Below are 11,366 nucleotides of genomic sequence, written 5' to 3'. Positions count from 1 at the left end.
TTCTTCTGTGAGATCCCAGCGCTCCTGAAAGTGGCCTGTGCTGACACTTCCCAATACGAAAAGGGTGTTTATGTTAGTGCTGTGATTTTTTTCATTCTTCCCATTTCAGCCATTCTGGGCTCCTACGGCAGCATACTGTCCACCGTGCTGGGCATGGGGTCAGGCCAGGCTCTTAGGAAAACCTTGGCTACTTGCTCTTCGCACATGACTGTGGTGTTGCTGTTCTACGGGGCTGCCATCACCAAGTATCTTGTGCCAAAGTCCTACCACTCCCCGGAGCAGGAAGAAGTGGTCTCCGTGTTCTACACCATCATAACCCCCATGCTCAACCCGCTCATCTACAGCCTGCGAAACAAGGATGTTAGTAGGGCATTTAGGAAGGTTTTCAGAGTGGGAGGAACTTGGAGTTAGCTTGTATTTACTGTAAGTCAGAATAGCGTTGACCTTCGCTTTGATATTGAATAGAAGATGTGTTTACACATTCATTTACATTTCACTGTGGAAAATATATATGATGAGAAGTAGAGGACAAAAGCACATAGTGTACTGAATAAAATTTACTATCATTAAAAAACATTTGATCATGTATACCTTTTGTAGTCAATGGTGACATATATTGGAGTCTTGATTATTCTTTAGCAGTTACAATATATTTTTTCTTTGTAATTGTTTATTTATTGTATTTTCAAAATGCATGTCATCAGAATGATGAGCTGATGCCCAGAAGTAGTTGCCTATACTAAGAATGTAGATGTATCATCACAATGACAAGTATTTTGAAGTGTTTTTCTTTCTAAATTTAGACATTTCCCAAACAATGCTTTCTGTTAAAACCTGGCCTGGAAGTTTAGAGTGAAACTGTTGCTATATTTTATGTGTTAGTGTATGTTGTTTAATGTCTGGTGTAGTTATTTTCCCAACATAGCCTCTTGAGCAATGAATTTTTGACAAATCATATTTTATGGTTTAGGGCTATGACATGTAGACACTCAACTGCATGTTGAAGTGACCACAGGCCCCGGTCACCATCCCACCCAGCACAGTCAGCTGTTAGGATAGAGCCTTTGGCCCTCACCTATTTCACACACTGCGGTCTCCCTTCCATTTGATAAACCCCTCTCTCTGTGTCGTTTTGTTTTCTTCATACATTTCCTTTATGTGAAATCATGATATTTGTGCTTTTTGCTCACCATTTCCCTTGGCGTTATTCTTTCCAGGTTTGCTTTGCTGTCACATACGATGGCAGTCAGCTTTTTAAATAAAATGTTTGAAGGGTTTCCGCTATATTGCTGTATATCTGACCCCACTTCCCACATCCACTCATCCTCCACTGGATCTTAGTCTGCTCCCATTGTGAGCAATGGGGTAACTGACGCTGGGCCCGGCCCCCCGTGGCAGGATGGCACCAGCACTGCTAGTCTCTCCCTCTGCCCCACCCGAGCCAGCTCTGGCTCCCCAGAGCCCAGCCGCCGCCCTTTCCTGTGCACATCCTGTATCGTGGAATGGACCAGTCGGGTGTGAGCTGTGAGCCGACTGGTGCTAAATGGTTCAGTCAGACGCAGGATTGAAACATGGCCCGGTCAGACTTGTGGGTGAGGCACCCTGGACAGTACAAGACAGGGTGGGCAGGAGCAGCAGTGTGATGGTTCTAACCTCTGCAAAAGAGGAAGGACCAGAAGCTGAAAGAAGAAAAGAGAACATCCAGTAGCCAAGGTCTGAGGAGAGAAGAGAAACGAGACCTTTGCAGAGCTGGGGCTCCGCCCTGTCTCGCCATTGCCTGGCATCAGAGGCCCGGCACAGTGTCCCAAAGAGCTGTTTGTGGTTGGTGTTGTCCAGCCTCTCACCGAGAGCTGTTAGCACTGGGGGTCTGACCCCGCCTCTGGGGACTAGCGACCATCACTACTGTTGGCACTCTTGGTGACCAGTGGTGCCTGTCCCCACAGACCAGTATGGTCTAGTGCTGCTCCCAGGAGCGCAGTACTCTGCTTGTTCTTTTGGTAACTCCTGCCTGGGAAGGCAGCCTCCTATGTGGCTACAGTGGCTCTTTGCTCCCCGTGTCTACAAACTAAACTGCACGGTGATTGTTCTGGAGCCCGCAGTGTCCTGTAGTTGTGTGTGAGGTGAGAACCCCCAGACATGACCTGTCCTCTTGTCAGGCACTGTCCTTTGACACAGGCCCTCGTGTGGGTGCTGACTTGCTATAGCCCTCGGCTTTGGTATTTGCCCGTGTGGTCTTTTGGGCCCTTTGCAGCTCTCTTGCCAGGCGCCCGGGCCGAGGTGGCCACTCTGGCCTTCTAGCCTGCCCATCCCTGTGCTCCATGTGCCTCTTTATGTGTGGAGATTGGGGGGCCAGATAGCTTCCAGGACTCGTGCTTTTTTTCTACTGGGCACTTGGTAGCTCTATTTCAGTGTTGGGCCATGCCAGAGGTTGTGTGCTTGGCTGTATTTCTGGTCCCAGTGCGGGGCAGTCCCCTTTCTCCACGTTCCTGTCAACGCTTGTTTCTCATCTGTTTGAAGCTGTATCCCCCTTATCAAGTGCTACACAGTCCAAGAGCACCAGAGAGTTCCTGAAACTCAGGTTGTACCAAAGCATACATAAACTATGTTTTTTTCTGTATATACATAGCTGCGTTAACTCTAATTTATAAAGTGGTACAGTAAGAGTTTAAATACTACTAAAATCGAGCAGTCAGAATGTTACTATAATATAAGCGTATGACAAAGTAGCTTACTTAAGCAATGCTTTCACTGTTTGACTAGCAAATCTGACTGATGATCAGATTTGATCTGTCTCATACCCGAACACGGCAGCATCTCTCTCTGTGCCTGCTGCCTGCCTGGGTGTTTTCTGCTGAGAGCCTGTTCAGCTCTTCTTTTCGTTTTCTGAGTGAGTCATTTGTTTCCTTCATACAGCCCCTTGCAGCTGTATGATGTACAATCCTTCCTCCCACTTGGTAGGGTGTCTTTCTACTTTTATGATAGTTTCTGTTCTTTTTCTGCCCAGAAGCACTTTAGTAGGATATAACCCATTGTTTTAAATTTTGCTTTTCTTTCCCTTGCATTTGGATTGACCTGAAGTCATCGCTAGGCTATTGGCAAAGAGCATATCATTGATGCGCTTGTGGTTTTCAGTCTTACATTCAGTCTTTGATCTGTTTTGAACTTTTGTATGTGTCAGTAGGAAGCTGTCTGGATAGTGTCATGATTTTGTGTGTGGTCGTCCAGTTTTCCCAGCACCATTTTTGAAGAGATTGCTTTGCCCCCTTGTATGCGTTTGCCTCTTCTGTCGTAAGTTAATTTTCCTTCCATGTGTGGGTTTATTTATGGGCTCTCAATTCTGTTTTGTCTGTGAGGTATTGACACCATATGTAACATCAGGAAGCTGGATAAAAGTCAAATATACACTGACAATAAATGGGCATGTATGTTACAGTCTTAATATAGGTTGTTATTTAAGAGCAAAGACGAATGGGTCTCTGTTTCAGCTAACTAAGTTCATGTAAAAAATGTTGAGTCACTTCAAATCAGTTCTCAGAAAGATGGCTTATATTTGGATGATTTTTATAATGTTCAAACAATAAATGTAAGTATTTGATAATTTTGTATGGATATATTTGGAGATCTTATAAACATTCCAAGAGAATAACTAACTCAAAACTTAAAATTAGAGGCAAGTTATGGTTAGATTTGGAGTGGCCCTAAAGAGACAGGGATTTTATCACACTGCTTCTCAGTGTGGCTGGTTTTCTTGATGGCTTACATTACATTATAAACCAGTTAGCTAAGTCATGTAAGACTTGCATGGACAAATAAATGTACTTACCTTTAACCAAGATGAGATTTTAGATACCATTACAAGTTGTTATGAAAGCGATTGATATTCACTGCAAATTTATCAAAGAACTTTAAAACTATTTCACAGAAAATATATTCCTCTTCCTACTATCATTGTTCACAGATGGCAACAGTCATTGGCACTTCTATCAGTACTCAAAGCACAGCCTTTCATGTTGTTTACCTGAGTGAGGGCGCCAAAGATCATATTTTATGCACAAATACACATCGTCCTAGCTGCCTCCTCATGGCCCCCATCACCTCTTTATTCCTTAGACTGTAAATAAATGGGTTGAGAAGAGGGGTGACAATCGTGTAAAACACAGCCACCACTTTGTCCTGTTCAGGGGAACGTAGCGAGTGTGGCCGTGTGTAGGTGGAGAGAGAGGTCGTGTAGAACAGGCTTGCCACGATCAGGTGTGAGGAGCAAGTGGAGACGGCCTTTTTCTGTCCCTGACCCGAGCTCATCTGGAACACCACAGTAAGCACACGGGCGTAGGAAGCCAAAATGGCCATGAATGGTATCAGCAGGATAACAAGCCCACTTAGGAGGACTGTGTACTCATAGTGGGCCGTGTCTTGACACACCAGTGGTAACAGGGATGGGACTTCGCAGAAAAAGTGATTAATGAGCCGAGAGCTACAGAATGGAAGTTGGAACACATAGACGGTGTGTATGAAGCCGTTGATAGAACTGCTTGTCCACGCACATGAGACCATGAGCCAGCAGATCCTCCTGGTCATGAGCACAGGGTAGTGCAGTGGGTGGCAGATGGCTACATACCGGTCATAAGACATGAGGCCAAGAAGAAGAGCCTCGGTTCCACCAATAGCCAAGAACACAAATGTTTGAACCTCACAGCCTAGAAAAGTAATACCCATGCTCTTGGTCAGGAAATTAACTGCCATCTTGGGCACCGTGGTGGAGATGTACATCATGTCGATGCAGGACAGCTGGCTGAGCAGGAAGTACATGGGGGTGTGGAGTCCGCTGTCCAGCCGGATGAGGAGGATCAGTACGATGTTTGCTGTCAGAGCTGCTGTAAAGAGGATGGCAATGGCCACAAAGAGCAGAGTGTCCATTCGGCCATGCTGGAAAAGACCGAGGAGCAGAAAATCTGTCCCAGCACTTAGATTTTCTGCCTTCATGACTTTACGCAAAATAGCAGAGTTGATGGTATCTGCAGGTTCCGTGCGACAGCGTTGACTGCATCCTAGGGGAAACCAAATGATGATTATTTATGACATAATAATATTAGGTAAGTAGATTTCCCTCCATTTCAATACACGTAATGTATCTGTTGGACAACAGACACCTGACAAGTGAGGAAATTAAAATACACATTATTGTTGGATATAGAGTGAAGTTATTATTTGAAGAGGAAAAAAGCAGACACTGAGATGATTTATGCAAATTATCTCCTTCCACTTAAAGTAGCTTCCCAGGCTAGGCTGGGCCTGTGTTCTCAGTGGAAAATGTCCTCTTGCGTAGTCACTCAGGTAAACAATTCAGATTTGCTTGACAGGTTTGGTCAAATAGCTTACATGATTCTTCATGTATTTGTCCATTTGATTCTATATTGCCTATGAATTGGCAAAAGCTATATTAGTATTTACAGAGAAGGAGTATCACCGATCTTATGGATTCCCTAGCATTGTTTTTTTTCTGTGCATGTGGGATATACAGTCAATTCAAATAAGGGAAGTTTGCGAATGAGTTGTTAAAATATAAATAAAAGCTGACTAATATAACTGACTCAGTGGTGTATCAGGTGGTTGCTTGTCAGTGCTAGGAAATTGTATTTTCCCTTTTTGATCAAATGTGTGTGTGTGTGTGTGTGGAGAGAGGAGAAAGAGAGAGCGAGAGAGCTTGGGCGGGAGGGAGCAAGAAGGAAGAGCAAGGCGGTATCTGCCCCGGGAAGGTGGGAACACAACTTCCGGGAAAAGAGTAGAATGGAAACTCTACTCACCATAAAATGGTCAGCAACAAAATGACCGGATCCCGGCCACTGCTTTACCTGCCTCTCAGAAGCCAGCCCTTCCTTTCAGAAACTGTGCTCTTGCTGTCGCTGGGTGGCTCATTTTGAATGGGAGGTCTGCGTGCAGGAAGTGAGGGTATAAAACCTTGCCTCTTCATCAGGACATTCAAGACATTCGTGCACTGACTGCTTATCAAGTGGAGATAGCCCCAAGTACAGGTGGACACTCATTCAATTCAGAAAAAAGCAAAGATGCACCCGAACTTATCAAAAGTTTTGAATGTTGTCGCAGTGACGCTAGGGACAGACAGAGCAAACCAAAGCAGCAGCAGGTAGGCGATACTGTCGGGCTTGGAATGTGCCCAGTGGCGCCCGCCCAGGCCCTCGGCTCTTCCCAGTGAGAACTGGCTTCCTTTGGCGCAGGATCACCGCGGCAGCTGCTTGGGGGGACAGGAAGCTTCGCCTGGGCGCCCAGGGTCAGAGAAGGAAGCGTTTCACCGTGCCAGGCCCGGGAGGGACCGTGCTCCAGCCCTGTCGTAGGCGCTGCCAGCTCTCCGTCGCTCTGTGGACCGACAGCACCGCGGCCGCGCCTGGGCAGTTCCACGGCAGTCGCGACCCCGCCGCCTGGCCGGGGGTGGCGAGCTGGAGGAGCCCGAGGCCCTGCTGCGCCTCCGCAGCCGACGGCTCCTCCTGCTGCGGGCGGCAGGGCTGCGGTCCTGGAGCCGGAGCCCAGGCTGTCAGCAGAGGGCGGCGGGAGGTGCCAGCCGAAGAAGTCGCCCCAGAAGCAGCCCAGGGGGCGCGTCTTCGCTGGGGTCTCCCGTTCGCAGGGACCACGGGCTCTTCCCTCGCGGCCCTTCAGGGCCCGGCCTCGCGGTGGCGGTTCCCGGGGCCCTCCCCAGGGGCGGGGACCCCCAGCGCCCCAGGTCCGCAGGCTGGAGCAGCTGGGAGTCCGTGGTGTTCAGGCCGGTCACTGGCAGCCCGAGCTGGGAACGTCACCCCGGGGCCACTTCGTGCGGCCGCGGCTTCCTTCCCCCTCAGACGACTGTCCAGGCATTTCCCATGAAAAATAGAGCGGAAAGTAGGATTTAAACTCGCTCGGACATGCGGTGTCCGTGTAGGACTTTGCCTCCGGGAGGACCGGGCGGCCGCCCAGTTATAGTGGCGGTGGCTGCTGCTTTCCAGGCTTTGGGGAACCTGGTCTCCAGCCCACAATTAGGCCGCTTTGCTGTTGGCGGGGAGCGGGAAGCGTTAGGGCGGCTGGGGAGGGGGTGCGGGGAGCCGCCTCGGGGCCACTTAGTGCTGACCCTTGGGAAAGTACCAGCTCTCCTTCCTCCAGACAGCTCGCGCATGTGGCGCAGCCGGCCAGGACCCGCGCGCCGGGCTTCGGCAGCTCCGCACAGGCGCCTCGTGGTCGCTGCTCGGTGCAGGAGCCGTGGTGGAGGCCGTGGGGACAGGGGACAGGCGCGGCGCTCTGAGCCACCCTGCTCAGCGCCACCCCGCCTCGTTTATTTGGCTTCAGGGTCCATCTGTCTCCCACTAGAGCTAGAACCTCCCAGCACGGGTTCCTTTAGGTTCTGGTATTTTTCCTGGGCACCCTGTGAGAAAAGCGTGGCGAGTGTGTCCTGGGCTGACAGAAGGAGGCACGTGTAACTAATTCATAATTTTAAAACAAAAGCCAAGCTGCGTATTTCGGACATCCCTGTGTATTTAGTGCTTCAGAGCGCGGGGGATCATTTAATATGTAAACAGAGCGTAGATTCTGTATATTCCAGAAATGTGCACAAGATGGACCATTCTGAGAGCTTGTGATTTAAGTCACAAAGTGATTAGTGATTTTAATTATCTACAGAGAAACAAAGGCATGTACTTCCCATTTTAACTGAATGATGTTCATAGTTTTAAATCTAAACAATCTTAAAGTCCACACGTGAGACCCCATTAGGGATATTATGGCCTAACAGTCATAAACAGGAATAGGTCAGAGCTGCTGGATGCAAGCAGGTACATTAGGAGTCAGCTGAAGAAAAACACATATGCCGGTAAATGCGTCACAATGTGTCTGTCGAGCTTATAAAGTTGTCGGCGGTTTACCATCTCTAAGATTTATAATCATTTGAATGAACTTGGAACATTTTGTTGAAGTCATTATTTAAAAAATTGTAAGGTTCAACCATCAGAAAGATCTTATAATAGGCATCTTTAGAGTCTTCTGAGCTGACCCAAACTGTGCTGCATTTGTCAACATTTTAGTGATTAAAATTCATAATGAAAAACAATCGAGAATCCAAAGACCTTTTCCCAGGAAGACATGAGGGTGGCCAACGGTGTGAGAACCGGTGTTCAGTCTCCCAACAACCTGGCACCATGGGTGGGCTGTGACCTCTCCACCACGGTTAGTCCATGACCTCTCCATGGACTAACCTTACTCGCACACAGTAAGATCTCTGGGGAGATCAGTGTTTAATAAAATCATCTCTCTGTTCTACTATTTATAAGCTTCTTACTTTGCCTAATTTGTATATTAATCTTGAACATAGCTGTTTCTGTATAGGAAAAATAGCTATGTACAGTTACGATTATCAGGCTTCTCTGGGGTCCTTGAAGGGGATGGCCTTTGGGTAAGGGGGTACTGAGGTGAAGAAGACCAGGCACAGCACGTGCTGGCTAAGGTGTGGGGAGAGGGGGCCCCATGTGCGGCTGGGCAAAGGTACATTGAAACATGTTACTGTATTAATGAAGCAGCTCCCCATGTTCCGCTTGTGGAGATGCCTCAGAAAATGGAAATAAAACTGCCGCATGATCTGCACTTCTACTTCTGGGTTTACCCAAAGGAAAGAAAACACTGATTCAAAAATACACACGCTCACCTGTGTTCATCACACCATCACACACGTGAGGAACACGTAAGGCCCCAGCGATGGCTGGGCGGGCAGGGGAGCCGCAGGAGTGTGTGCGCGCCGGAGTGTCACCCCGTGTGACAGCAGGGCCGGAGCCCGAGGGGAGCAGCCAGAGGAGGCAGGAACCCTGCGCGTTCTCTCACGTGGAGATGGGGCAGCGTGGACAGAGCAGAGGGAGGACGAAGTGAAATGGGTTAGACGGAGGAGGGCAGACCAGATGGGGCGCCGACGCGCGCAACAGAGAGGCCAGATGAAGTGAGAGGAAGGCGGCCTGAAAATCAGCTCCTGAACACCGACTACAGAGTCGCGCCTCCGAGGTGTGGGCAGGCGGGGGCCGGCCGTGGCTGTTGTGGGGTCGGGGGTGAGGGGGCGCAGGTGCACCGAGATGGCCACACCTGACACGTGCCTGGTACCCATGCCACCACCGTAAAGAGAATAAATGACTGTTGAAATAGCGCGGGAGGGGGTGTGGGTGGTGAGATGAAGGGCGTGAGGGGATGAACCCCACGGCTGCCTTTGTGCAGCGGGGTGTGGCCCCAAGCTGTACTGTGAGCACGTCCAGGGCGAATCATTGTGCTGTGCTCCTGTACTCCCGAAACCAAGCTCCTATTGCTACTCGGTTTGACATCCAAAATGTTAAAAATGTGTAATAATATATATAAATATGAATAAATTTTCATCTGGAAATTCCAGGTGAGCGATTTAGAGCAAGTAGAATTTTAAGAGATATTTCAAAATTTATAAAAACTTTGTATGCTTTAAAATAGACAGCATTATGTTTTTTCACAATGGTAGTTTTGGAATACATCTAAATTCTTTTTTTTTTTATATTTAAAGAGCAGGTATATTAGAAAAGGGACAGGGAAGGAAAGGACATGTGTGCAGGCACAAGGGGAGGGAAGAGCTGCCCCAAAGGAGCAGACTTGCTGAGAGGCCTGGTGGTTGCAGGCGGGCGGCCTGAGGAGAGCGGCCTCCGCTGAGGGAGGTCAGTGCAGACAAGTCCGGCCATGGGCAGGCAGGCGGCCGCGGAGGAAGAGAGGGTGGGAAGAAGCCCTGCGCCGTCACAGGTGGGCAGAGGACCGCTGCCACATCTAAATTCTTAAAGAAAACGTTTTCAGGATAACATGGTTCCTCTCCCTTGTACTCTTTGAAAAATTGACAATATGAAAATGGCATAGAAATAAAATTATATTTTATGTATCATGTTAATAATCAGTTTCTTCACTGATAATGACAGTGGTTGTACAAGAATATAAAAACAGATAAACAGTCCATTTCCCAGTAAACGCCGTCACCATTGTGGATTTGCTTTGGGTACAGGAAACCTTATATTCACTATGTTCTGAAAGCTTTCCTAAAAGCTTGATTGACGTCCTTGTTTCGCAGGCTGTAGATGAGCGGGTTGAGCATGGGGGTTATGATGGTGTAGAACACGGAGACCACTTCTTCCTGCTCCGGGGAGTGGTAGGACTTTGGCAGAAGGTACTTGGTGATGGCAGCCCCGTAGAACAGCAACACCACAGTCATGTGCGAAGAGCAGGTAGCCAAGGTTTTCCTAAGAGCCTGGCCTGACCCCATGCCCAGCACGGTGGACAGTATCCTTCCATAGGAGCACAGAATGGCTGAGATGGGAGGGATGAAAAAAATCACAGCACTGACAAAAACACCCTTTTCGTATTGGGAAGTGTCAGCACAGGCCACTTTCAGGAGCGCTGGGATCTCACAGAAGAAGTGATGGATTTCCCTGGAGGCGCAGAAAGGGAGAGTCAGAGTGTAGGCCACATGGATCAAGGCGTTGAAGAACGCACCCAGCCAGGTCACCAGCACCAGGAGCGCACAGACCCGGGGACGCATGAGGACGGGGTAGCGCAGAGGCTGGCAGATGGCCACGTAGCGGTCATAGGCCATCACGGCCAGCAGCAGGTACTCTGAGCCCGCAAGGGTGTTGAAGAGGAACATCTGGAGGCTACACCCAATGAAGGAGATGTGATGGTCCCCAGACAGAAAGACCAGGGCCATCTTGGGGACAAACGTGGAGATGTAGAGGAGGTCCATGAGGGACAGCTGGCTGAGCAGAAAGTACATGGGCGTGTGGAGAAGAGGGTCGGCCCAGATGAGGATGATTATCACGGAGTTGCCCAGCAGGGCCACCAGGAGGTCCAGCACCGTGAGTGTGAACAGGACCCAGGGCACCGGGGTGCCGCGGAACAGATCAAGGAGGACGAAGTCGCCGCCTGAGGTCTGGTTGCTCAGCCAGGACATGCTCAGGTTCAAACTTGTAACCTTGGAGAGTTTTGCAAAAGCATAATGTTCATTGTTCCTATATGATTTTAGCGAATAAAATCATGCATCACTTTTAATATATCATGTCTTTTTTACTCCCAACTTTTCATCTTTAATTTTAGTAAAGCATATATTTACCTTTCACTGGATTACTAAGGTATCATAAGATACCTTGGATTCTTGGCACAGTGAGAAAGATAATATTGGTTATATTTAAAATGTAATTTTGAAACATCTTTGTTATTAAAGTTTTCTAGGAATTGTATCCCTCAAGTAATTGCTAATAAGATTTGCTTTAAGCAGTGGTCTCTATCCATAAACATGCATTAACCGTTACATACATTAACTGTTACACACACTATTAACATACACT

General features: G+C 48.4%; 2 protein-coding genes across 2 annotated transcripts; both read right to left on the bottom strand.

Annotated features, from left to right (window-relative positions):
• Positions 1 to 4,038: 4,038 nt before the first annotated feature.
• LOC101636023 (olfactory receptor 2AK2) lies at positions 4,039 to 4,983 on the bottom strand. The gene has a single exon (XM_004695414.1). It carries the CDS (start codon positions 4,981 to 4,983, stop codon positions 4,039 to 4,041), a length of 945 nt encoding a protein of 314 aa, XP_004695471.1.
• A 1,307-nt stretch (positions 4,984 to 6,290) lies between these two features.
• On the bottom strand, positions 6,291 to 10,972 carry LOC101635797 (olfactory receptor 2T27-like). The gene is made up of 3 exons (XM_012734627.1): positions 10,061 to 10,972; positions 8,106 to 8,169; positions 6,291 to 6,529 (listed from the first exon to the last, which is right to left on the bottom strand). Exons 1-3 carry the CDS (start codon positions 10,970 to 10,972, stop codon positions 6,291 to 6,293), a joined length of 1,215 nt encoding a protein of 404 aa, XP_012590081.1.
• Positions 10,973 to 11,366: the final 394 nt, after the last annotated feature.

The sequence above is a fragment of the Condylura cristata genome, unplaced genomic scaffold (assembly GCF_000260355.1).
Source record: "Condylura cristata isolate star-nosed mole 26May11 unplaced genomic scaffold, ConCri1.0 scaffold00062, whole genome shotgun sequence".
Taxonomy (NCBI): domain Eukaryota; kingdom Metazoa; phylum Chordata; class Mammalia; order Eulipotyphla; family Talpidae; genus Condylura; species Condylura cristata.
The sequence above is the reverse complement of the archived record's forward strand: the minus strand, read 5'-3'. Positions and strand labels throughout refer to the sequence as shown.

Excerpts from the sequence above, each read along its gene's own strand:
- LOC101636023 (XM_004695414.1), bottom strand. The coding sequence starts at position 4,983 with ATGAAGGCAGAAAATCTAAGTGCTGGGACAGATTTTCTGCTCCTCGGT.
- LOC101635797 (XM_012734627.1), bottom strand. The coding sequence starts at position 10,972 with ATGTCCTGGCTGAGCAACCAGACCTCAGGCGGCGACTTCGTCCTCCTT. Across the intron at positions 8,170-10,060 it reads TCAATCAAGCTTTTAGGAAA|GTTGTTGGGAGACTGAACAC; the intron begins GCTTTCAGAACA and ends CCATGGTGCCAG. Across the intron at positions 6,530-8,105 it reads TCATGTCTTCCTGGGAAAAG|GACCGCAGCCCTGCCGCCCG; the intron begins GTCTTTGGATTC and ends CTCCGGCTCCAG.